This window comes from Pongo abelii, chromosome 19 (genome assembly GCF_028885655.2).
Source record: "Pongo abelii isolate AG06213 chromosome 19, NHGRI_mPonAbe1-v2.0_pri, whole genome shotgun sequence".
NCBI lineage: Eukaryota > Metazoa > Chordata > Mammalia > Primates > Hominidae > Pongo > Pongo abelii.
Genome location: NC_072004.2, coordinates 88,900,740 through 88,926,936, shown reverse-complemented (window position 1 = coordinate 88,926,936; position 26,197 = coordinate 88,900,740). Strand labels below are relative to the sequence as shown.

The 26,197-nt window shown below is 52.2% G+C and overlaps 1 protein-coding gene across 3 annotated transcripts in view; it reads left to right on the top strand.

Moving 5' to 3' along the window:
• SDK2 (sidekick cell adhesion molecule 2) overlaps positions 1-26,197 on the top strand; it is a 314,110-nt gene that overhangs the window by 115,505 nt on the left and 172,408 nt on the right. For all 3 annotated transcript variants that reach the window (XM_054535716.2, XM_054535717.2, XM_024235631.3), the window contains exon 2: positions 22,307-22,466. In XM_054535716.2, coding sequence (XP_054391691.2) covers positions 22,307-22,466 — 160 coding nt within the window. The remainder of the gene's footprint in view (positions 1-22,306; positions 22,467-26,197) is intronic.

The following is a 26,197-nucleotide window of genomic DNA, read 5'->3' as shown; positions in this document are numbered from 1 at the left end:
CCGTGTTAACAACTCTATGTGTTTCCTGTGGCTGCCATAACAAATACCACAAACTGGGTGACTCAAGTAACAAAAATATATCATCTCAGAGTTTTGGGGCACAGAAATCCAAAGTAAAGGTGTCAGCCCAGCGGGTTCCTTCTGGAGGTGCTGAGGTAGAACCTGTTCCATGCCTGTCTCTAGCTTTTGGTGTTTGCCGGCAGCCCTTGGTGCTCTTTGACTTGTGGATATATCACTGCAATCTCTGCCTTTGTCTTCCCGTGGTCATCTTCCCCGCGTGTCTCTGTGACTTCACCTGGTCTTCTTGTAAGGGCACTAGTCGTTGGATTTAAGGCTCATTCTGATCCAGTATGGCCTCATCTTAACAGGAAGAATTACACCTGCAACGTCTCTATTTCCAAATTAAGGTCCCATTCTGAGGTTCCAAGTGGAAATGAATTTTGAGGAACACTACTCCACCCAGTGCCCTGACCTAATTTGGCTCTGGTTTATTAACAAGGCAGCCTTGTTAACAATCCTAGCCTGCCTTGTTTAATAGTCATTCCACTCTTCATATTGACGGTGCTACCTCCATTTCAGATGAGAAAATTGAGGCACAGAGGGGTAAGGTGGCCTTTCCAAAGTCTCCCAGCCCCCAGTGGTGGAGGCAGACCTGAGTGAAATCTCTGTTTTCCAGCCTGGTCCTCCCTCAGCCGTCCCCAACCTCGGTCCTGACTGTAGGACTCCCCGGTTCCCACTCATGCATGCTTTTCGCTCATTACAGACGAAACCACCTCCCCTGTCCCCAGAATCATCTTTCTTCTGGACAAGGAAATAATTTCCCCATATGACAGAAAAGAAACCTAAGCCCCTAAAGGAGGTATTTACAGAAGGCTCAGGTAGCCAAAATGGTATAAGAGGACTCAAGAAAGACAGAAGAGGGAGCAACAATGAGAAGACCCTGTGAGAGCCGCCAGAAGGAGCTGCAGAAGCTGGGCAGAGCTCAGGGACCTCAAGGATGGCAGAGGTGCAGGGGTGAGGCCTGCTCCCCTGGCTCCTTGCAGCTGTGTCGGTGCCATGGTCCAAAGGGTAATGGGTGTATTGATTGGTCCATAAGTTATCTGTGCCTGGAGATGGCCAGGGGACGCTCCTCTCACCCGGAAATAAAAGCTTCGACCATCAGGGGATAAATGCAGTGGGAGCAGATGAGCCATAGAGAGATTGATCTGCTGTACTGGATGGCGACCCTGCAGTGTCAAAGAGTCAACAGAGAGCAGGAGAGAGAGGGAGGAGTGGAAGGCCTCAGCCCCTGGCTTGGGGGAACATAGTGGAGAACAGGGAGCAAGCAGCCCTCCCTGTTCACCTGGGGCTGAGTGAGGCAGTAGGTTGCCTTGGGATGAGAGCTGGAACCAAGGACTTGACCAGCCCCAAGTGTGAATCCCTCCACTGCTTGCTCCCGGGTGACCTTGGGCAGATCCTCAGCCTCACTGCGTCTCTGCTTCCCCATCTGTTAGAGAAGTGGTAGTGACCTTGAAGGATTGTCATGTGGATTTGGTGCATCACCTGGGACAAGCTGGCACATTGCAAGCTCTTCATATGTGTTGCTTCTTTCACTGCACCTGCACAGACTAGGAATTGGGCTGAGGAACCCAGGATGGGAAAAGAAGCCAGGGAGACTTTGGAGATGTACTCAGCAAAGACTGCAGGGCTCCCTACCTCTTCACTTTCCCCTTTCTCTCTGGGAATTTTGAAAGGTGTGCAGCTCCAGTTCCCCTATATTTGCTAACTGATGGCTCCACACCCCTTCTCTGGGGTCCAGGCCTGGCTAGCACCTGAACATTCCACCTGGATAACCAGCTGGCCACAACATGCTCGAAACTGGACCTGGCATCTTCTCCCCAAACCAGCTGCAGTGTTTCCATCTCGGTCACCTTGCCCTCACTGCTGACGCTTCCCTCTCCCTCAGACAACCCCCACCCTCCAATCTAACACAGATCTTGTTGATTCCACCTCCAAAACTGCTCCACAATCCCCATTCTTCTCACCACCCCCATCGTCAGCACCAGAATCCTAGCGAAAAAGCCACCTCCTCTCCCCTCAGCATCATTTTTCTTCTGGACAGCGAACAGTTTCCACATAGGATGGAAAAGAAAACGAAGTCCACCAAAGGAGGTATTTCTCCCTGGGAGATCATCTCTGCCCTGGAGTCTTACAGCAGCAGCCTCCAAACTAGACTCTCAGCCGGCACACCTACCTCCTGCCATCCACGCTCCTCTGCACTGCCAGGAGGGGAGCAGAAAACTGCCAGGCTGGCAATGTCACTTCAGGGCCTTCTTATTGGCATTAGGATGGAGCCCTGGAGCCTGGATGTGGCTCACTAATGAGGCCAGTGCAGTCCCTGTGCATTCTCCTCCTGTTCCCTCTTCCTTTCCTCTTCTTGCCATTAGGACTCCAACCACAAGAGCCCCCCTTCAGTTCTGAGCCAGATGTGAATGGGCCAGGCTGTCTTTCCCTCCAAACTCCCTACCCTGCTGTTCCCTCTGCCTGGCTTCTGTCTGCCATAAGGGTGACCTTTTCGAGAGGTTTCTCCTCTGCATTATGCATTCCCACCACCACCTGCACACCGTCCACACCCCTTCCCCCACTCTTGCAGTCCCTGCTTAACGTTGCATTTGTTGGTAGATGCTAAGCTCCATGAGCTCAAAGCCTGCATCATCCTGCTCCCCTCCCCCTGTGCAGAGTGATAGTCCAATGCCATTGGATTGATCAGTGAGCAAATGAGTCACAGCGTCCCCTTCCTCCCTGGAGCTCCCCTGACTGCCCCGCCAATCCTCAGTGGCCTCACTCTTCCCCAAGTGCCCATCCACCTGGCTCCTGTATCCACAGTGAGCCCATGCCTGGTGATGCCTCACACCATTAGTCATCCCTCACAGTGTGAATCCTATCTCTCAGGCCAGCTTGTGAAGGCCTCCAGTCAGGGCCATGTCTACACCTCTTTGTGTTGCCAGGGCCTGGCCTATAACTGGTGTTCACTGAGCAGGAAAGGTCAACAAGACAAGTCATGACTTTGAGATCCTCTGTGTTGAGGAATTGAGGGTCCTTTATTGCATGCTCATCAAAGATCATTCAGGACCATCTTCCTCACCAATTTCATCTTTCCTCACACTGCATGTGACTCTCCTCTAAGAAAGGCTGGCGGTGGAGACATAAGTGGGTTTATGGGGCCTTGGGCTGATCCTGCCACCCAAACAAGCCCTCAGGACACACATACACACATATGCACACAAACACACACATATGCACACATACACATGCACACACACCTATGTACACACACACACGCTCAAAATCTCCAGTGCCTCGCCACCACCCACACATGACATCCAAGCACCTAGGCATAATTTATAAGCCTAGAACTCTGATCGTCACCATTCATCCATTCATTGATTTATTCAAAACCCAGAAGCCAAGCTGAGAGATACATCTGCATTTTCTCCTCTGAAGCAGATGTTAATATATTATTCCCACCCCCTTCTTTCTCCTCAAAGAGGAACCAGATCAAAGAAGTTACCTGACTGGCCTAAGGTCATGCAGGTCCTAATTGGCAAAGCCAGGGCTTGAATCAGAGTTCATCTCACCCAGGCCTGCTCTTGCAGCCCCTGTGCTGGCCGGCCACATCTCCTCCCACCTTGCAGCCCCCAGCCCTTCACCCTCCAGCCCTGCACCCTCCAGCCCCGCACCCTCCAGCCCTGCACCCTCCAGCCCCATCATGCTGACATAGCTAAAGTTCCCAGAAGCCACCTCTCCTCGCACGCATCCTGGCTTTTCACAAATGACACCGTCTGCCTGTGAGTGTTCCCGACTGCCCCGCCTGGCTCGTGCCATTTAGGGTGCTCATTGGAGACACCTTCCCCAGGGCCATTACGGCCCTGTAAGCTGTGCCTCCGCAGCAGCCTGATATATCAAGGGCTTCACACTGTCATGCACTTGTCCCACTGCCAAGTGGCTCATCCATCTCCCCTATGAGCCTGGGAGCTCCTTGAGGCAGAGATTTCCTTCTTGCTCACTCTGACATTTCATGGCACATAGTATGTGCTCAAAAAGCATTTGCTGAATGAATGAATTGACCTTTGAGTGAAAGAATGAATGATTGAAATGCGTATTCTGCATTATGGCTAAGAGCTGAGGGCATTTGCATGGGATGAGAGTCAAGGGCACCAAAATCTAGGGGGCAAGATCCTTCTTGGATAGGTGGGGATGGGGGAGCCAGTGCAAAAGGGAGGGAATTACTTCTAGGATAGGGATGGGATCCTGCAGGGCCATTTGGAGAGAAGGTTCGGATGCCAACATTGATCTGAGAAGAGGCAGAGGAGGTGATGGTGCGGTGAGGACAGCCACCTTGTCGCCTCCCACAGGCTGCTCAGTGAGCCTCCAGTTCCCATTCTTTCCCCCGTTTCCCTCTTCCCTTCTCATTCACCCTATTGACAATCTCACACGGGGCTTTTTTGGACCGCATGTTTTATTCCCTGTCACCAGCCAAGCAGCCCTATTATATTAATTTATTGTCCTTTCCGGTAACTTGGTGCCTTCCTGTAAACTCTCCCTTTCCCTTGCTGGCTTTGTCCATTGCCAAACCCTAGCTCCTGGCCTGCCTTCCTGCCTGCTATGCCCCTGGCCTGGCTAGAGTGAGCAAAGATCTCCTAGGACCCTCCTGGCGTTCGCCCCCTCGAGGGCTGCTTCTGGGGCCCTCCCTCTCCCTGTGTCAGTTCCCCATGGAGAGCCTGTCTTGGATCTCACACAGCTGGGGACAAGACCCATGGTTCTCTGGGCTTCTTGCCTCAAAGGCCAGCTCTCGCTTACTCCTTGGTGCCCTGGGGAGGGGTGGGCAGAGATGAGCCTCATCGTGCCCTAAAGGGAATGAGGCCCAAAGAAGTAGCCTGGCTGCCCAGGGCCACACAGGCCTAGGAAGGTGGGTCTTGGACAGCCATCCACGGCCTCACCCATGGATGCACGTGATGGTTTGGCCTTTCCCAGCCAGCCCAAGTCCATGGGAATGATGTGCTCAGAGGGGAGATGGAACCCTTGCTCCTGCCTGAGACCTCTGCATGATTGAGGAGGGAGACCCAGCGATGGCTCTGTTGCCTTTCCAAACCGCTTCATACATTGCGGTGGAAGGAACGTGGGCTTTGGGGATAGACAGCTTGGCATTCCAATCCCAGGGTCTACACTGACCATGTGTGTAACCTGGGCAAAGCTTCATGTCTTTGAGCATCAGTGTTCTCATCTGTGCAATGGGACAGTCGTGCTACCTGGGCTCAGGGATCACACACAGAGAGCGCAGAGGTGCCTGGCCCTCATGACTGCAGACAGGGGTCCTGGGAAGGAGGCTCCCTGCTGCTAGAGGGAAGAGGGCACAGTAGGTGTGTGACTCTCACATCACTCTGTCTGGATGCGGGTGTCCTGGCAGGAAAAAGGGGAATACAAGGAGCCCCTCATTCTCTGCCTGAGCCCAAGAATACTAAACATCCCACCCACCTTCATCCCCAGCCCACCAGGGGAAGAGCAGGAATTTTAGTTCTGGGAAAGAGGGGAGGCAACAGAAAAAGAAGGCTGAATGGCCGGAGGAGGGCAGGGGCCATGTTGGTCTCCTTCCCAGAAAGCTCCAGCCTCTGGGGAAGGGGTTGGAAAGGACTTATCAACACGTAGGCTATCAGTCACACTGTGCCTCCTGCGAACATGTCACTCCTGCTGCCCGAGGGTCCCTGCTGCACAGAATGTCATCAGTCACCATTAGCTGAGCTCAGGCCCAACTACAGAGCGGCTGTCATGACGTGATTCTGGGGCCAGGGAGGGCAAATGGAGGCCCAAGTGTGGAGAAGTGGCCAGTAGGAATGAGAAGCGATAGGTCAGAGGGATGCAGGGGCAGGTAGATGATCACAGAGCCTGGAGACGAGAAAATCCCTTTCATTCATTCCCTTGCTCAATGTCCACTGAGCTCCTATTCTGTGGAAGACACCAGATTAAGGACTGAAGGTACAGAAATGACCAAGATGTACCAGGTCCAGTAAGGCTCTCAGAAGTTTGGGGCTGTCGTGATGGACATGTGAGCATACAAGAGGGGGCTCGCTTCTGCTGGGGCAGCATCTGGGAAACCTGCATAGAGAAAGGGGCTCCGCGCAGTGCTGGCCTGTTATTTGGGGGGTGCAGGTGAGGGGGTGGTTCCATTTGCTGCTATAAGAAAGTACCGCAACTGGGTGGCTTCAAACAACAGAAATTTCTTGTCACGCATTTCTGGAGGTCAGTAGGCTGAAATCAAAATGCCAGCAAGGCCACGCTCCCTCTGCAGTCTGTAAGGGAAGTCCCGTCCTTGCCTCTTCTGGTTTCTGGGGCTGCTAGCGATTCTGGCATTCCCATGCTGGCAGCTACACTGTTCCCATCTTCATCTGTCTTCACGTGACCGTCTTCTCCTTGTGTCTTTTTCATCAGTCATGTGGGATTAGAGTCCCCTCTCACGACCTCATCTTAACTTGATTACATCTGCAAAGACCACTTCTATAATAAATAAGATCACAATCACGGGTATCCCGGGTTAGGACTTCAATGCAATTCAGCCCTTAATATGGGGTATAGCAGAAATCCATGAAGAGCATTCAGCAGCACCAGCCCTCCCCTCATCAAGAAGGGAAGCTTGGTCTCTCACGGGGAAAAGAGGCTCTCCTGGCATAACCAGACATCCTCAAAAAGGCCCAATTGCAGAGCCTAGACTTGGAAGGGGACAGCGGGTGACTGTGAAACCTTCATGCCCATTTTAACAGATGGAAAAAATGAGGCCAAGAGCTATCAGGTGACACAGAGTGACTTGGTATCAGAAAATCTAGCTCCAGTTCTCTCTTGGTCTCTTCTGCGTTGGTTTTCCCATCTGCCAGCAAGAGAGGTTGGGCTAGATGAGTTCCACAGATGCTTCCCACTGGAGAAGCTAAGAAGCTGTGGCAGCCACAGCCAGGGCAGGGCCTGGCCTCCAGCCCAGGGCTTTCCCTGATGTCCAGCCTCAGCTGCCTCTTCCTCCCTCATCCCACCTGCAAGAGGAGCTGGGGACCAGAGACAGAGACACAAACTCCATTTGAATGTGAACCTTGACACCATGGAGATGCTCAGGGTGAGCCCAGTCTGCTCTCTCATTAGTATGAATTTCCTTGTGTTTCTATCTCTCTCCTCTTCCCTGGTATCAGCTGCTGGCCCCAGGTTCCTCCAGAGAGGAACGGGGGTGGGTGGGGTGGTGCTGATTAGATCTGAGGACGTGACATTGAGCGAAAGAAGCAAGGGGAGCTGCTGACCTCCCTGGGTGGATAACCATCAGGAGGCGGTAGCAGAGTCCACATACCGTCACCTTCTCCTGCAGATGTTGGTTCAGCCACCTTTCCTGTACCACAGATGGGCTATGTGTTTTCAAAGCAGAAGAGCAGAGGCGGCAGAGAACCCCAGCTGGTTCCCAGGCAAGGATAATGAATACAGTCCCCTGGAATGTGGGAGCTTGCCGCCTGTCCCTCCCCACCACCAACTGCCCCCCTTCAGCAGACTCCTCTGCTTCCCCAAGCAGGTGGGCCAGGCTGTTGTCTGGGAATGCCACCTGCCACCAGGCACATGAGCAGCCAGGCCAGGATGAGGTGGGCAGCAGAGGTGGCTACAGCCTGGGGCAGGGGTCGGCGCAGCATCTCTCCTGTCTGCCTTTGGGGCAGCCCATCCGCCCACCCTGGAGCTCCGCCAGAGCAAAGCCCTGCCTTCTCTCTGCGGGGCGCTCAGAGTTGCACACTCTGAGTTGGTCTTTGATGACACCGAGCTTGTGGAAGGAGCAAGAAAACAAACCTTTAATGTGGACCTGCAACACCATCCAGGCCACTTCCGTTATACAACCTTGGGAGTCACTCAACTCTGCAAGCCTCAGTGCCCTCCTCTGTAAAGTGAGGCCGTGAATAGTTCCGACTCCACAGCATTGCTGTGTGGTGCAAATAAGAAAATACACTTGACGCACCAGCACGAGGCCTGGCACCTGCCTGGTTCCTATGATCTCTGTATGCCAAGCCCTCAGCCAGGCATAGTGTCCCCGGGTTTTTTCTCCAGTTCTATGGCATTGAATCCTAACAAAACCCAGCAAGGGAGGTGTCACAGGACTCCCTGGTGCATGCCAGGAGACTGTGGCTCAGAAAACAGGTGTTGACTCTGTCTCGAGCAGTCTGTAAATGTGGAGTTAGGGCTCACCCCCGCCCCCTGACTCCCATCCACTAGCAAAGCCAAGGCCTTCTGTCATTGCAAATGGCCTGCAAACTTGAGAGTGATTGGAAACGCATCCCCACCCTCCAGAACCCAGAGGAGACCCAGCGCCTGAGCCCACACCTGGGAGAAGCTCCTGAGTACAGGCAGGGCAAGGGTGAGAGGCAGGAAGGCAGGAGCCAGATGATGGCTTAGCACAGGAAGGAGCACAGCACCTGGAGTTGCTTTTTAGTCTTCTTCCCAAGGACTGCATGGGACTGGCAGGGAGAGGAGGGGAAGTAGGAGGCCAAATGACACCTGGCACCCATTGTGTGTTTTTTATTTTTTTTTTATTTTTTTGATGGGGGTAAGATTTGCATGACATAAAATTAGCCATTTTAAGACTGACTCATGCCTTTAATCCTAGCACTTTGGGAGGCCGAGGTGGGTACATTGCTTGAGTCCAAGAGTTCGAGATCAGCCTGGGCAATATGTCAAAACCTCATCTCTACTAAAAATACGAAACATTAGCCAAGCATGGTGGCACGCGCCTGTGGTCCCAGCTACTCGAGAGGCTAAAGTGGGAGGATCACTTGAGCCTGGGAGTTCAAGGCTACAGTGAGCTATGATTGCACCACCACACTCCAGCCTGGGCAGCAGAGCAAGACCCTGTCTCACAAACAAAAACCATCATTTTCAAGTGAGCAATTCAGTGGCACTTAGTACATTCACAATGATGTACAACCACCACTGAGTTCCAGAATACTTTCATCACCCCAGAAGGAAGCCTGTACCCACTAACAGTCACTCCCCATTCCCCTTTCTCCCAACCACCTGCCAATCACCAATCTGAGCCCTGTCTCTATGGATCTACCTACTCTGGATATCTCATATAAATGGCATCATACAATAGTTGACCTCTTACTTAGTTTGATGGCAAGAGGGGGAAGGAGCTGCGGCTGGAGCCCCTCCAGGCCCTGCCTGAAGCTTCTCCTTCTGGGGAAGTTTCTAGATGCTCAGAGGGAGCAGCCCAGTCTGCCCTAGACCTTTGTTTACCTCCCTCCATGGGGCTCCGCTGTGTAGTGGACTGGGCGCCGGTGGTCCTGGACTTTGGTCTCAGCTCAGCAGCTGATGCAGAGTCCCCAGGGAAGCTGCTGCACCTCTCTGGGCCCCAGGGGTCTCGTCTGTGAAGTGAGCAGTTGAACTTGTGGGTCCCTGTTGCTGCTTTTGCACCCCCCACTACTCACAATAAGTTCGGAGGAGAGACGGGGCTCCCTGTGGTAGAGACAAAGGGCCACTGCTGATCGGAGGGGAGGAGGTCCAGAAGCTCCTTCTAAAACAGAAAGAAAGAGAGGGGAAGTGGCCTTGACCTTGGTCCAGCAAGGGGCAGTGGGCCACCAGACCTCGTGGGTTCTCTGCCAACCACGAGAGCCAGTAAAAGGGATAAAGAAGGTGACCGGGGCAGGAGCAGAGCCCAGCATCCAGGGGTGCACAAGGGCCTGCTTCCCTCCAGATTGGGTGCAGCCCCAGATGGGTGACACCAGCGTGGCCGTGGGTCCCAGGAGTGACTGGGGAGGAGGCTGCGTGTGTGTGGTGTGTGCTGGCCGGCAGGCATGTGCAGGCTTCTGTGTATAATCTGGCTTGTAAATTGCTCGGGGACTGTAACTGCGGAAAGGGCCATAGAGCCGCGTGGTGTTATTATTTATGATAAAGCACAGAGGTGCCTGCCAGGGACTAGAATGGGCTGAGCACTGCGTGCAGGATGGACGGCAAATTGAACTCCAATTTTCTGCTCGGCAGTCTTTGTTACACGCCACAAAGCGCTGGTACACCCGGGTCACCAGCCTGATGAATGTGTGTGCTTCTTCAGCGGTGGTTCCATCTCTCAGCCTCCGTGCGGAGAGCGACTAGTGCTTTGTTTTTTCCTCCCTGCGGGGCCCAGCCTCGGAATCCGTTCCTGGGCTCCAAACACAGCCTGGACGGAGGGGAGGTCAGAGGCCTTGCGTGGAGGCAGGCGGCTATGGGTTCGAAACCCGGCTCTGCCACGGACACACATGTGACTGGGTATCTCTCTCGTCTGAGCTTCAGATGAGAGAAATAAAAGGGAAGTCCTCATAGCACTCCCCTAAGGAGGCTGGGAGGATTAAATGGGTAAACATGAGTTGCTCAGTGTGGAGTAGGCCTTTAACAAATACCCACCTTTCTTTCTTGTCCCTGGGCTGAGCAGCCTCACCCTGAAGCCAGGAAATTGAGGAGAAGCCCCTGAAATTGGGCAGACAGGCCCTGTCTGGGGGTGGTGAGGTCAAGCCCCTAAGGACACCTGCTGTCCAGCTCAGCCCTCTTTATTCAATATTGGGAAACCAATGCTGGTGTTAAGTCAGAGCCACCGCCCCTAGCTCCCATCTTCCCCCGACTTCCATCTCTCCCTCCTCTTAGGTGATAGCCCTTCTCCAAGGGTGGGCAAGAGGAGGAACAGGGGCTGCCCCTGGGAAGCATGCCAGCCAGAGCTCTGGGGTGCTGGTCCCTTTCTCATGGCACAGCTTTCTGTGCCCTGCATCTGGTGGCACCGTCGTTGACCAAGGAGGTAGACATCAGAGACCCCCAGGCTGTGGGTTCTTGGAAGCATCCCTGGTCCTATGAGTCCTTGCTCTGGGCTCCTACAGACCTGTGGAAAGCCAGTGTCTCTTTGTCACCAGAGTCCCCAGGCTTAGGGGATGGGCAGAAGAGTGGTACCTGCATGGTGGAGAAAGTCACCTGTGAGAAGAGTGACAGAGGTGAGGCAGAGCCAAGTCTCATGAAGCCACCCAGGCCGGCCAGGCCATTGATCAATTTCTAGGAGGTCTCAAGTCTCAGCTGTAAAACTGCAGAATTGCTCCAAGCACGCTGTCCTGCCTTGGGGTCACTGAGGGGATGAGGGCTGTGGTCCACGTAACACCATCGGGCTTCTTGGGAGGAATTCCAGGAGTTAGTGAACATTTTATTACGCCACTTTTATAGCTCAAATGAATCTGAATACACTAAAATGATACCAGCACTGTTAGGCCAAAACATTCTAATCAATGGTATAAGTTTAATCTCTGAATCCTCCAAGGGAAATGTAAGAAAGAGCTCCCTTCCCCTCTGTTAATTGCAAAATAAACCTATTGGAAATGAGAACTGTCTTTTTTCCATGCAAGGTTGGAGGTGCTTTGGCCCTGTTTACCTGTGTGGTTCAAACAGGAGGCCCCAGCTATGAGATGGGCTTGCAGAGGCTACACCAAGCCAAGATGAGGAATAGTAACAGCCTCCTTTTCAAGGGCTCTTCCTCTGTACCAGGCACTGGTCAAAGCACTTACCCCTTTCCATAGGCCTACGAGGTAGGCACTACTATCCTTATTTTTCAGAAGAGGTGCAGCAGAGTTACAGAGTGATGCCCAGGGACACACAGCTTGTGAGTGGCAGAGTCCACTGGGTTTGAACCCAGGTGGTCCTATTACAGGGCCCAGTAAGGTCATCCCCCAGAGGGCTACTAGGCTCTTATAATGTCAGGGCTGGTAGGGAACTTTGTGACCTCCAGTCTGGTCCGCTCCCAAGAGGGGAGGGACCCGCTGGTCCACAGCAAGTTTGCTTGCCCACTTTCTCATGGATCTGGGCTCTTCTGCAGGCCAGGCTGTTGCCAGGCTCTGGCACTAGGGAAATGAGGGAGCCCCAGTGTGCCCAGCAGTGGGGGACGTAGCATGGGAATCACCAAGCATGCTGGGAGGGAGGGGATCTCAGGAATCTGAGGAGGACATCTGGAGAAGAGTTACAGAGGATGTGGCATCTGAGCTTTGAAGGGGTGCTGGACAGGAATTAACATGGATTGAACACCAACGTTTTCCTGGTAAAGAAGGAAAGAAAGGGCTCCCCAGGGAAGAGAGTGGCATGGCGCACGTGGTGTGTCTGGGAAGGACCAGCTACGTCCAGCGAGGCAGGGCTCGGACTTCCTTCTGGTTCTCTGCCATGCTGCCTTCTGTGGAATGACGGACAAAGCTTCCTGTAGGCATCGCATGAGTTTCCTGGGCTGCCATGACAAAGTACTATAAGCTGGGTGGCTTTAAACAACAGAAATCTATTCTGTCATGGTTCTGGAGGGCAGAAGTCTGAAATCAAGGTGACAGGGGCATGCTCTTTCTGCAGGCTCAACAGGAGGCTCTGTCCTGCCCCCGTCCTAGGCCTGCCTGGTGGCTCCCAGCAGTCCTTGGCGTTTCCTGGCTGGTAGATGCATCGCTTCAGTCCCTGCCTCTGTCTTTACTTGGCTCTTGTCTTCTCCTTGTGTGTCTCTTTCCCTGTGTTTCTTCTCCTCCTACCAAGACACCAGTCACGGAAGGCCCATCCTACTCCAGCGTGACCTCATCTTAACACACTACATCTCCAAAGACTTGATTTCCAAATCAGGTCACATTCTGAGGTTTTGGGAAGGACATGAATTTGGGGGAGATATATTCAACCCAATACAGGCATCACCTAGTCTTGTCCCGCAGATGACTTTATTAACATCCCTTGGCTTCCATGTTGGGCCTTATTGTCATTCATTCACCACATATTTCCCAAGCATCTTCTTTGTCCCAGGCTCTGTGCCCAGTGCCAGGGCTATAGAAAAGCAGGAGGCATAGGCCCAGCTCTCCTGGCATCTGTGTGAGGTGTTCTGCTTTTCTCTGTGACTTTTTTGGCTGGACGTACCATGGGCTGAGCTCAAGGAGGGCTCGGTGGCAGGCCCAGGGCACACAACCCTCCTTCCCCAGACTGGCCCCGCCACCCCACTTACAATTCCCTGGGGCCATGTCAAGGCTCAGTTGCACTAGCTGCCCTGGTGGCCAGTGCCCCCCTAATCAGATTAGATGTGTACTCAAACAAATTGATGATCCGTTCCATTAGATGCTTTTCAAACACGCTTCTCTGAGCAAGAAATCCATTCGGGAACAGCTGCGGAGGCCATGGCGTAATTGATGATTGCACCGTCCCAGGCCCCCAACGTCAGAAGGTGCCTGGCTCCTGAAGGTTACTGGCGAGGATTAGACGAAGGAGGGCGAGAGTCTTCTTTCCCGGCTAATGAAGCACTTGGCATGCAGGTGGCACTGGGGCCAGAGCTGGGCCAGGCATCTGCTAGGATACAGGGAGGGGCACAAATTAGCATCTCATTTGTGGGAGAAGGGAGGAGGAGGGAATCCGAGGGGAGGGGGCTAGGGTGCTCTGGGGCCCTGGCTGGTGAGGCAGGAGCAAGAGGCCTTGCCAGGCATGGGGCTGGGAGAAGGAAGGGACTCGCCAGGAACCCCTGAAGCCTTTATCAGGCAGCTAGAGAGTCCCTGCCCTGCCTAGCTAGTGTATGACGTGCAGACGTTTCTTCTGGAGGGCAGGGCCTGAACAGGGCCACAGCAGCCTTCTCCTGGGCCCTCAGCACTCTATCCAGTACCATCTCCCACCTGGGTTTGACCAACGTTGTGGGACTAATCTATGCAGGTGTTTGCCACCCCTCCCCAGGCTCCAGCTGTCTACCAGTCCTGACCCTGCTCAAAACCTTATGAGCCATCCCAGGCAAGACCCAATTTTTGAGCCAGCTTGGAATGGCCTTGAGGGGGCTGAATTTGGAAGCCTCAGATGTAAGACCTTCTAGAGACTGCAGGCTTCTTAGGGGAATGGTTCTGAGAAGCGGGAAACAGGTGGAATGATCATAGCAGCCCCTGCCTCTCTTTCCCCATCTCCTTCCTATGTGGTCACCCCCATTGGTTTGTGTGGCAGAAAGGGGCACCTCTGAGGCTTCAAGCACCGTGGCTCCAACCTCACACACATTAGCTCATTTGATCCTCCTGCAGCCTCTGGGGCAGGAGTTTCCATCTGTTTCACTGATGAGACAGGTAAGGCCCAGGAGGTGAATTTGCATGAGGTCAAACTCTAGTTAGCATGGAAATGGGATGTAAACCCAATTTATCTTCTCCCACCAGGGTCTTCAAGCCAGATTCTTGAAAAGGTGGTTCCTCGGGAGCAGGGCTGTGGGGTGGGGTCCCCAGCTTAGCCCCTTCTTCCCAAGAAGCCCCTAAGGCTCTGGCCTCTGCCTCATTTTACTTGGCCCCCACACCTGCATGTGTTCATCTTCTGTGCTATTTGACCTCCATTTCCAGGCTTCTCTCCCTGCACTTTCTTAGCTCATCCAGCTGAAATCTTCACCCCCTGAGCGGACCAGTCTCTTCTGGGATAGTCCGCCTCCTTATCCTTCTACCTAATTCCCAGGACTCATTCCCAGCTGGGCCGCCTGTTTCGCCCTCACCCCAGAATCTGGCTCTGAGGCCGTGACATCGCAGGCTGGAGTAGGAATGCTGCATGACCTCTGCTTGTGGAGTTGAAACCAGTTCCCTGAGAGAGGCCACCAACCTCCTTGAATGTCCCCCATCCCTCTCACCACCCCTGGTGCTATAGGTTGGGGTATGAAGGGTGAGACAGCTTTGGGAAGTCTTATGCTAATAATAGAAAGATCCAGAGCTCTGGAACCTGCCAGATCTTGGTTTATGTCTATATGGCAGAGTCCAATTACAGAACCTTTCTGAGCGTCGGTTTTCTCCTATTAAAATGGGGACAATGATAGTGGTTTCCTTAAGATGAACTCAGGGCTCTTAACTAAGATGATGGATGTAAAGTGCTTCACGGATAAAAAGTTCCATGGTTAGTATGGAATAAAGGCAGCAGCAAGATTAGAAGTTTGGAGAGAAGGGAGGTTTGGTGAGAGCAGCCCACCCTGAGCCCCTGCTCCCTCTGACTCCGGGTCCATCCTGCTCAGGTCTGTGGCCCGCCAGGGGTAAGGAGCACAGGTTTCCACCCCTGGCACCCATTCAGAGGCCATGGTAATCAATCCAGGACACAGTGGTGGGGCCAAGACTAGGAGATGGTGGGAGAAAAGTTTGCGAGTCTAGAAATCCCAGCTCTCACCCTGTTTCCAAGCATTCCAGGGAAGCTTGTGATGACTGAGCCCTTATTCCATGCCTGAGAAGAAGCTGCAAAAAGAGAGAGGTTTCTGCATGTTTCAGAGCTGGGAAGGGAGTTTGTCCAGGCTTGGTACTCCCTGCAGCTTGTTCTGGAGGGCAGATGGACATCATTTGGCCAATTAGGTGGCTGGCAGAAGCCATCACCCACTTCCTCCACCCACCGACCCATTCCCAGCAGAATGGCTCCACGGGAGGTGCGGTTCCCAGGGCTGGGCTGGCTGGGAAGTCAAATCCCCTGAACAGTGAGATGGATACAGCCTGGGGACTCCAGAGAAAGATGACATTATTTTGCAGAGAAGGGGAAAAGTTGAAGTTGAGATTGGCTTCTGTATGGGGCCATTTAGCCTGGAGCCTAGGGAGGACAATGGGGGTATTTAGTGCGAATATCAAGGGAAGATGGCAGTCAGCAACCCCCTGACCTGTTATGGGAAATTACAAGGAAGCCCCGGGCTGAGGCCTCTTACTGGCCTCTGAAGGCCGCTCTTCATTTAAGCAGCTCAGGCTCTGGTGGTCTGGGACCTCCGAGCCATGTGACATGCCTAAATGACACACAGAGGGTCTGTCCTCTTCCCTGTCATCAATGGGATCACCCGTGAACGGCTTACCCTGCACACTCACATACACATATGCACATGTATACATATATCTGATCATAGATAAGTAATTCATACCTGTGGTCCACAATATCAATGTTACACAAAGGTATAGAGTGAAAAGCTAGTCCCCCAACCCAAGTCCCCGGGCATCCAGATCTCCCTCAAGTGTCACTGGGATCCATTTTTCATGGAGCCACTAGAAAAAGCCTGTGCCAATACAAGCAAATTGATTTTTATACTTGAAGAAGAAAAGCTTCTACATAAACAGTAGCAGATTATCCACCCTATTCCATGCCTGAGCTTATCCACCCTATTCTTGTTTTTGTCACTTACCAGTAGTTCTCAAAGATCGCTCAGGCGCCGTCTGCTGCACAGAATTCTGTTGTTTGGAGGGACAATCGTTTCTTTAACCAGTGCCCTCTTGATAGGCATTCAGGCCATTTCCAAGCTTTTGCTGTTATAAGCTGAGCGGCTCTGAAGTGTTGTCATTTCACACATGTACAAGTGAGTCTGTGGAGGGTGAATTCCTTGAAGAGTTGGTGAATTGGAGGATGTGTGCATTTTTAGCTTTGATAGCATTGCCAAATTGCTCTCGTAGAGGGCGTACCAAGCTACAGTCCCGCAAAGCTGTCTGCGAGGGTGCCTGTTGCTCTACAAATTCACCAGCCCAGAATATCACACTTTTACATCTTGGCCAATATGATAGGGGAAAAAATGGTATCTTATTGAATTTTAGTTTTCCTTTCTCTTATCATGAGGCTGAGCATCTTTGTGTGAGTTCCAGGGGCATTTGTAATTCTCTTCTGCGAACTTCATATCCTTTGCCCATTTTTCTATTGGTTTGTTAATCTTTTTCTTATTGATTTGTGGGAACATTTCTATATCAGGAAAATTAGCTCTTTGCCTGTGATAAGAGTTGCAAATATCTTTCCCCAGTTTGTCATTTGTCACTTCTTTTTGTTTATGAGGGGTTTTTTTTTTCCAGGCAGAATTTCTATGTAGTTGAAGGTATCAATCTGTTTTATGACCTTTTGGAGCTTGCATAGTACTTAGAAAGTACTTGGCGAGTACATTGCTTTGCCAAGACAGTATATTTTTAAATCTCTGATTTTTTTCTAGGTCTTTTAGAATTTCATTTTTCATGTTTAAAACATTGATCCATTTAGCATTTATTTTGAGGTAAAAGTGCCAGAAAGAGATTCAACTTCATTTTTTCATCCCCAAATGGTTCCCTAGCTGTTTCAAAACCATTTATTGAATAATTGGTGTATTACCCACTGATTTGAAATTCTACTTTCATCATACATTAAATTTCCTCATATGTATTTGGGTCTATTTCTAGACTCCCGGACTATTTCTTCATCAGTCTATTTTACAAGAAGGCACTGTTTTAATTATTGCAGCTTTGTAATGTAGTTAAATGTCTATGCTAGTTTCCTCTGTTTGCTATACTTTTTCAGAATTTGTCTGGCTATTCTTTCATGGTTGTTGTTTGTATGTGAACTTTAGAATCACTTTGTCTACTTAAAAAAATTCCGTCATATATGTATGTGTGTGTGTGTGTGTATGTGTATGTGTTTGAGGTGAAGAATAGTTTAAGAGAATGACATCTTTATAACATTGATTCTTTCTATCCACAATTCTCCTTCCTTTTCAATTATCTCCTTTTCCACAGAGAGGGTGGCTAACAGGGCTGTTGTGTACAGTTGCACAGGTTGTTTACTGCACCATCCTAGTACTAAGGCTGAGGGGAGCCACTGGCAGCTGCCAACAGGATATAAGCTCTTCTCTCTGGGCTAATCTGTCCATCTTTATATATGATCAATAGTGTTAATAGTCACCCCTCCTAGCACATGCCAGGCTCTGTTCTAAGCACTATATATTTATTAATGTATTTAATCTTCAAACATATCTCCAATTTATAGCTAAGGAAAATGAGGTACAAAGAGGTTAAGTAACTTTCTCAAGGTCACTGGTTTGTGTTACCCTCCTGAGCATTCACAACACAGAAATCTGTCCCTACACATAAATACACACACATACACACAGATATGTGCACACAGACACACATACTTGAACACAAAGGCTTGCGCACACAGATGTGCACTGACATACACACTGACATTCACAGATATGTGAATGTCCACACATGGACATACATGCAGACACACCTGCACACACACACACCTGCACACACAAACACATGCACACATAGACATGTCCACACGTTCTGTTATCCCAGCAGCATCTTCTTCCCCTCAGTCTGTCATTCTTCCTACAGCACACACCCTGCCAGCCCCCTGCCATCTCTTGCTTTCAGACGAGGCAGGTCCTGGAGGAAAATCAGCTGTCACTGCTCTGAGTCCTAGGTAGGGCGTCCCTCCCAGGATCCCTGTATCCAGAGGGCAGGTTGACTTTCGGGAGGGGGTGACTTCACCGCAGGAGCCTGGGGAGAGGAACCTTGTGAGGACAACAGGAGGCGAGGAATGTGGAGGCCCCAGCCCAGGGCCTAGTACCCAGCAGGCTCTTAGGAAAAGCCTCCCCTTCCCTCTCCTCCTCCCCAGAGTCATTATCTCCAGCAGCCTCTGGAATCAACCCATCCAAGCAAAAGTCATTCTGCTGCAGGCTGGCACCCCCAGGAGGGCTTGAAGAATGAACTGGCAAATGCAGACCTGGGAGGAAATTGCCCAGTGAGCAGGTTTACAGAGGCGAGGGCGTCTGGGCACAGAGCGTGTGTGTGCTCGTGCGTGTGTGTGTGCTCACACATATGCACATGTGTGCATGCAGACACACACGCTGCCCAGCCCCTCTGACTGTTCTGGCTGTGAGTCAGCCCCACATGGAAGGGATTTAATCACCCAGGGGCTGGATCGTTATTGTTTTAAAACAAACGAGTGATGACAGCAATGAACAGAGGGTTTTTAAAAGCGCGATTCAAAGGGCTCTTGAAAGCTGCTGGAGAATATGAATGCGCCTTTGAAGTAAGAATGTGCCCATTTGTTAAGCTGAGAGCAGAGCTGGCTGCTGCCAGGCGGGCGGCGGGCAGTGGGTCCTTTTCCTTGGCAAATGGGTGCCCATCAGCCTCTCCACCTTCCCTACCACCTGGCCAGAGGTGGCCTAAGACCCTGGAGGCACAAGCGCCCCTGGAAGGGACCAGCAGTGGTAGTCACGCCTCCAAGTCCACACTCAGAAAGAAGCATCTTCTCAACTGTTTTTTAGACGCTGCATTCACCTGACGCTTGTTAAGAGCAATGGAAAGATGTGCATGAATGAGCAGCGAGAGATGCGTGATTGAAACATTAGTAAGCTGGGCACGGTGGCTCAGGCCTGTAATCCCAGCAGTTTGGGAGGCTGAGGCAGGCGGATCATTTGAGGTCAAGAGTTCGAGACCACCCTGGCCAGCATGGCTAAACCCCAACTCTACGAAGAGTACAAAAGTTAGCTGGTGGTGCACGCCTGTGATCTCAGTTACTCGGCAGGCTGAGGTGGAGGGATCACCTGAGCCCCAGAGGTCGAGGCTGCGGTGAGCCAAGATCATGCCACTGCACTGCAGTCTGGGCAACAGACCGAGACCCTGTCTCCAAAAAAAAAAATGAAACATCAGTAGTCAGACAGACATAGAGGGAGCAGTCGAAGGCAGCCTCCTGCCAGCACCTGCCCTCTGAGCCACCCTGAGGCCACCCTCAGGTTTGTCCCTCTGGTGGTCCCCACACTGAGGGTTAGTAGCAGCCAGGGTGAGAGTTCAAGGAAAAGCCTCCCAACCTGCTGCAGGTTATATATTAATAAGATTGAGCCCTCAGGCCTGCGGGGTGCAAGGTTTGGGGGTGCTGTGCGGCAGGGCTAGCTGACTTGGGCTCCACGTGTACCTGATGGCTTCTGTTAAGTTGTGAATCTCTACCTGAACCCAGTGAGGCCTGGAAACAAGGGCTGAACCTGACCAAAGACCAGGATGTCCTGTACTGGTCAGATCTGATGGTGAGAGGATAGACCCGGGTCCCGGGCTCCAGGCCTTCCTTATGCTCCAGCCTGGGGTGCAGGAGAAGGCCCGCTGTACCCAGTCACAGCCAGCTACCACCTGGGTCCACTCCCTTCCAGCTGCAAACTGCCCCCTGCCTAGCCCCTTCCTCTTCTTTGGTTGGTTTGTTCCATTTCTCTTTTTCTTTCTTTCCTTCATTTTTTTTTTTTTTTTTTTTTGTAGAGATGGAGTCTTGCTCTGTTGCCCAGGCTGGAGTGCAGTGGCACGATCTCGGCTCACTGCAACCTCCGCCTGCTGAGTTTAAGCAATTCTCCTGCCTCAGCCTCCCAGATAGCTAGGACAACAGGTGCCTGCCACCATGCCCAGCTAATTTCTTTTGTATTTTAGTAGAGATGGGATTTCACCATATTGCCCAGGCACCGTGTTACCCCTGAGCTCAGGCAATCCACCTGCCTCAGCCTCCCAATTTTCTTTCTTTTTTTTTGGTAAAGAGGGGGTCTCACCATGTCACCCAATCTGGTATTGAACTGCTGGCCTCAAGCGATCCTCCCACCTCGGCCTCCCAAAGCACTGGGCTTACAGGCATGAGCCACCATGGCCAGCCCGGTTTGTTCCATTTCTTGAGCCAAAAGAAGGCTGTCTGGTGTTTTCCACCCTCCAGGCTCACAGGGGAAAGTTAGCTGTCTGACCAAAATGGGCCTGCGGCATCAGCCAGCACTGAGGGTGGTGGGGCCCCTTCCCTGGAGGGGACACCGTACTTTAGGGTTCAGGAAGGAAATGAACATTGGCAGAACATCTACTCTGGGCTGGGCACGGAGCCAGCATTTTCACCATCACTATTTCCTTCCATCCTTAGACGTGAAGGTAGCTATTTCTTTTCCTGTGTCCACTGACAGAGAAATAGAGACTCAGATAAAGGAACGCTTGTGCACCGCACGCCTCTGGGAAGTGGTGGAGTGAACGTAGACAAGTCTGTAGATGACAGACCCCCCACCACTGGCCTGAAGGTCGGGGTGCCCAGGGCCTACCCTGACAACAGCAGCCTGTGCAGCTTTAATTACGTCCCACCCCTCTGGGCACAGTGTGGTCACTGGAAGGTGCATGGAGTTGGGCTGGCAAGCCTGGACTCCCTCCCGCCAGCTGCTGCCTCAAGCCCTTGGCACATAGTAGGTGCTCACTAGGTGAGCCGTTGAGTGGTGCTTTCTAGAACCCACTCCTTCGAATCTGTCAAATGCAAGGCTCATTGGCACAAGCTCTGGGCATCTGCAGGTTCTTCCCTCATATCTGTCCTCCCGCCCCGGTTTTGGCTTCATGGAGGGAGGTGTGGGCTCAAGTGCTCCAGCTCTGAAGCTGTCTGTGGGGCTGAGCACCTCTCGCCCAGTTGTGTGACCTTGGGCAAGTTTCTAACCCCTCAAGGCCTTGGTGTCCCCTCTCCAAAATGTAGATTGTAATCCTGTCTAGTCATGAGGTTGCTGTGAAGATTAGACGAGTGTATGATAGAGCCCCTAGAACGGCCCAGAACAGAGCAGGTGCTGTCATCTTTATGGATATTGTTACCAGATGCTGGCTCCTGCCTCCCGGCCCCACCCTATCCACAAAAAGGCAGGTATCTCCTTGACGGATTAGAGCCCCTTCCCTTTCCTCCATCTCCCCCATTGTTCCATCAGTTCCCTTGTGTACACTCACGTCCACCCTCTCCCCCACTGGCCAGAAAGGCAGAGGCCCCATTTCCATCCGGAGCAGCCAGCTGAGCAGTCTTGTGAAGTCTGGGGCGAAGTTCACTGTCTCTGTCGAGAGAACCGTGGTGGGGCAAGGAGGTCTGTGAGGCTGAGTCAGCTCAGAGGATGAGGGTGACTACAGAGACGGGGAAGCAGCTGTTCTGCCCTTCACCCACCACCTGGGCAACCAGGCGGCCAGCCTAGAGTGAATGGGGAGGTAGAGGCAGGCTGGCCCCAGGACCCAGGATGGAAGGAGCAGGCAGCCGGTGGTCACAGGGCCCTGCTGGATGGACTCTGTGATTGACACTTTGAGGGCTTCCCCCAGCCTTGGGGAGCAGGACTCAGAAGACCCTCTACCCTCTACGGTTTATGTCAACCCGCCTCCCTATTCTCCTTGTGACACTGATATTCCCTTTGGCTGAGCCACAGAAAGTGCTCCTCTTGCATCCTGCCCTAGAGGGGGAACACACAAGCAGAGCGGATGGAGTGGATGTGTATGCTGAGAGGGAAGTGACAGAAGATGCTGGAGTGTGGGCTGGCAGCAGGGCAATAGCCCAGCGTGGTCTAGGGAGGAAGGAGGCAGGGCTCCGGTTGGCAGATGTCGGGGACTCACGCTGAAGACCAAGCCTTGGAGTCAGACTGACCCAGGTTCAAGTCCCTCCCAGCCACAGGACCTTGGGCAAATTACCTGGCTGCACCTGCTCCATCTGCCTAGGGGCCTTAGGATACTAAACGCACCAGGTCACCTAGGTGAGCTAGTGAATCATTGGTGGCTTTGTCTCCCTGTTTCTGCAGATGATGTGTCCCCGTATTTCAAGACGGAGCCTGTGCGGACACAGGTGCACCTGGAAGGAAACCGCCTGGTGCTCACATGCATGGCCGAGGGCAGCTGGCCGCTGGAGTTCAAGTGGCTCCACAACAACAGGGAGCTGACCAAGTTCTCCCTGGAATACAGGTAAACTGCGCCTCCCCGCCCTTCCTCCTGGCTGCCAGGACCACTGCCCTGCCTTGAAGAGGGCATGGTGAGGAGGGGGTTTGTGTGACAGTGTGGGGCTCGGGGCTCCTGGGAGCCTGGAGTTCTGGAAGTGAGTGGCAAAGGCAGCCCTGCCCGGAGGTGAGATGGCTCCACCCTACTGATCCCTGCAGAGGATGGCTGGGTTGTGGACCAGGGGCGCTGCCTGGACAGGATGGTCTGTACCACAGTGCATAGGAGCAGAGGTGGTGTTGGGCACAGGGACTCACTAACAGCAGCTGTGGCTGTGGCTGTGGCTGTGACTATGGCCCCCTGCTCACTCTCTCGAACCCTGCCATCTCCAGGGGACTCTTGTTGAGGGGCCTGGGTCCAATGGAGGGGTGGGGTCTGCAGCAACCCGGGATCAGTGAAGGAGGGGACATATTCTATCTGTGGGCAATTCAGGTGGGACATAGAGATGGTCCTCTCAGGGCCTCTTGAGCTTATCTTCACTTCCTATCTGTGCCCATGCAATGGAGCTCTTGGGCCTGACTGGCCTTTCCCTGCTGGGACATTGCCAGGTGGAGAGAAAGAAGAGCAGGGAAAGAGAACAGGGTCTCAGCAAGGGTGGATCTGCTGCCAGCAGGGAAGCAGCCCCTCACCCAGACCACCCTGGCCTCCAGCCTGTCCTCGCAGTCACAGACTGGGGCAGGCACTCCCTCCTTTCTGCTCTTATCCTCCCATCTCTGCCTGTTTTATTGGCTGCAACCCTGTGGCTGGTGATTAATCCCAGGGCCTGAGGTGCATAATCGGTTTTGTTGGGGAAACAAGATTGTCTTGCCCTGGGGATGTTGATACAAATCTGCCGCCAGGGACAGGCATGCAAATAAGAGGAGGGGGTATAATTGCTTGATCTGTCCTTCTGGAGAACCATCCTTTCCTTTAGGGACTGTGGAGGCCAGAGTTGTGGGGTGACTCCCCACCCCAGTCTTTCTGTCTTAACCCTGGACTGCACGGGCTGGTGTAGTGTGGCCACATTGGCAAAAGAAAGCCCAGGACAGGGCACCCCCTCCCCTCCTGCAGAAGGGAGAGCTGGATGAGCAAGCAAGAGGCCACTCTGGGCCTCCGGTTCTCCAGGAAGCCCACAAGGAGACCAGAAAGCTCTCCCTGAGCAGCCCCTGCTATGGTTTTCAGTTGGGGGCCAGAGCCTCTCCTGGCCACCACCTGGCACCCCCAGGAAGTTGTGACCGTCTCTGTGAAGAGCCCCTGCATCATCTTAGACTTTGGACACACTCAAGTGGGTGACCAAGAGCATGGGGTGGCATACCACACATGCAAGTGGTGCCGGGCCTAGCCTGCCCCTGACTTCTTCCGGCAGGGAGCCGGAGGCAGGATCCAGGAGGAGGGGAGGAGGAGAGTTGGTTCCTTATCTGGTTCAAAGCTGCTCTTCTGGGGTTCTGGCACTGCTAGGATGCAAGGGTGGGTGGTACACAGAAGCAGGTTCCAGCTCTGTGGAAGGACCAGATGGAATGGGCTGCCTTTGAAAACAGTCAGCCCTTGTCCCTGCAGGCATTCAGGGAGTGGATGGGGTCCAGCTATTGGTGGTGATGATGATGATGATGATGATGATGAGGTCCAGCTATTGATGATGATGATGATGATGACGATAACAGTGATGATAGCAATCATAGACAATGAAAAAGAATTTATTATATGGCAGACATTATGATGTCCCTCTGTGATTATCTCATTTAATCCTGCCCACAATCCTATGAGTAGTTTCAGTTATTTCCCCCATTTTACAGATCAACACACTGAAGCTCAGAGAAGTTAAAGACATCACCTAAAGTCAGATGGTTGAGTTGGGCTTCAAATATAAGTTGTCTGACAGCAGAGTGGAAATTTTTTACCATCCGCCACACTGCCTCTCATTGAAGAAGGATTGCTGCAATTGCTTCCTTAAAGTGTATCCTAAGCAATCTTTCTGCTAACCGTGCTCTGCAAATTCTAGAAAACAAAGCAATAGGGAGAATGCAGATACTCCATTTTATAGCTATGTTGGGTGGAAGTTATTCAGGGGAAATAGATCAGCGTGCACTTGGGAAACTCATTCCTTTGCCTCCTCGCCCCCAAGAGTGTTGGATCTGGTGGCCTGGGGGCAATGCTGTGCCTGAATGCAGGTCCAATCAGGATTTTCCTTCAATTAAAAACTTGCAGTGCCCCCAAGTCAAGGTCTGCACTCCTTAGAAGGGCCTTATAACTCTTCCTGATCTGCTCCTGCTGGCATAGTCTCACCTCCTGCCACCCCCGCTAGACCAGACCATCAAGGGTCTCAGGACAGTTCCCTGCAAATTCCCTCTTCTCGGACTTTGTCCAAACTGTCCTATCCCCTCCACGGGAATATTTCCCCTTCTGGAAACTTTTTTCTCCTGCAGGGCCCAGCTCAAATTCCTTCTCTTTTAGAAAACCTTTCCTGATAATGCATGTATTCTTTTTTTTTTTTTTTTTTTTTTTTTTTAGACAGAGTCTTGCTCTGTCCCCCAGGCTGGAGTGCAGTGGCCAATCTCGGCTCACTGCAAGCTCTGCCTCCCGGGTTCACGCCATTCTCCTGCCTTAGCCTCCCAAGTAGCTGGGACTACAGGCGCCCGCCACCACGCCCGGCTGAGTTTTTGTATTTTTTTTAGTAGACACGGGGTTTCACCATGATAGCCAGGATGGTCTCGATCTGCTGACCTCGTGATCCGCCCATCTCGGCCTGCCAAAGTGCTGGGATTACAGGCATGAGCCACCACGCCCAGCCGATAATGCATGTATTCTTAATTTCTCTCTCTCTCTCTTTCCCTCTCTCTTTCTTTCCCTCTCTCTTTCTCTCTCTCTCTCCCTCTCTCTCTGTCTCTCTCTCACACACACACACACACACACACACACACACACACACACACACTGCTCCATCTCCTCTGTCCTTTGTGACTGTCCAGAAAGTATGGCCTTACATATCCCCTGACATCTTTTTTGCCTTCTCATTATTTACAGAGCAGACCACAAGTGCACCACAGAACCGAAGTCAGAGCTTCCAGAACCTTGGCAGTTCCTGGAACCTCAGGACTTAGAACCAAGAGCTTGATATTGCCAGGCCCTCTTTCCTCCAAGTCGCTCAGCTGTGCCCACCTCTGGGTTCATACTTCATGAGTCATGAGTGACACTGAGAAGTTCAGGGCTCACAAGCTATAGCTGCCTGATTTCTGAGTAGAAAGAACTTCTCTGGAAGTTTCACTTAGAAAGTCCCAGGGAAGGATTCTGATTGGCCCAGCTCAGACCATCCCTGACCAGTCGTGGTGGGCAACAGCATGGAGCACCCTGATTGGCCAGGCCTGCATCATGTGTCTACTCCAGGGCTTGAGACACCAGGATTGGCAGCCCCCACACTACAGCCACATGGTAGGGAAGAAGGGTGAAAGTTGTTAACATAAGAAGGGAAAAGAGTGGTAGATAGATAGAAGCCACCTGTGTCCCTGGCTCATAGCAGGTGCTTCTTTCTTCTCCCTTTTAATTTTGATTTTTTTCAAATCTTAGTAAAATCGTTAGTACTGTAAACACCTGCATACATGTACCATCACAATTGCTAACATTTTGCTCGTTTGTGCTCTGTTACTGTCTCCCTACACACGTATATACATGCACCTTTTCTGCTGAACTATTCAAGGATTTGCTGTAGACATCATGTCACTTCATTC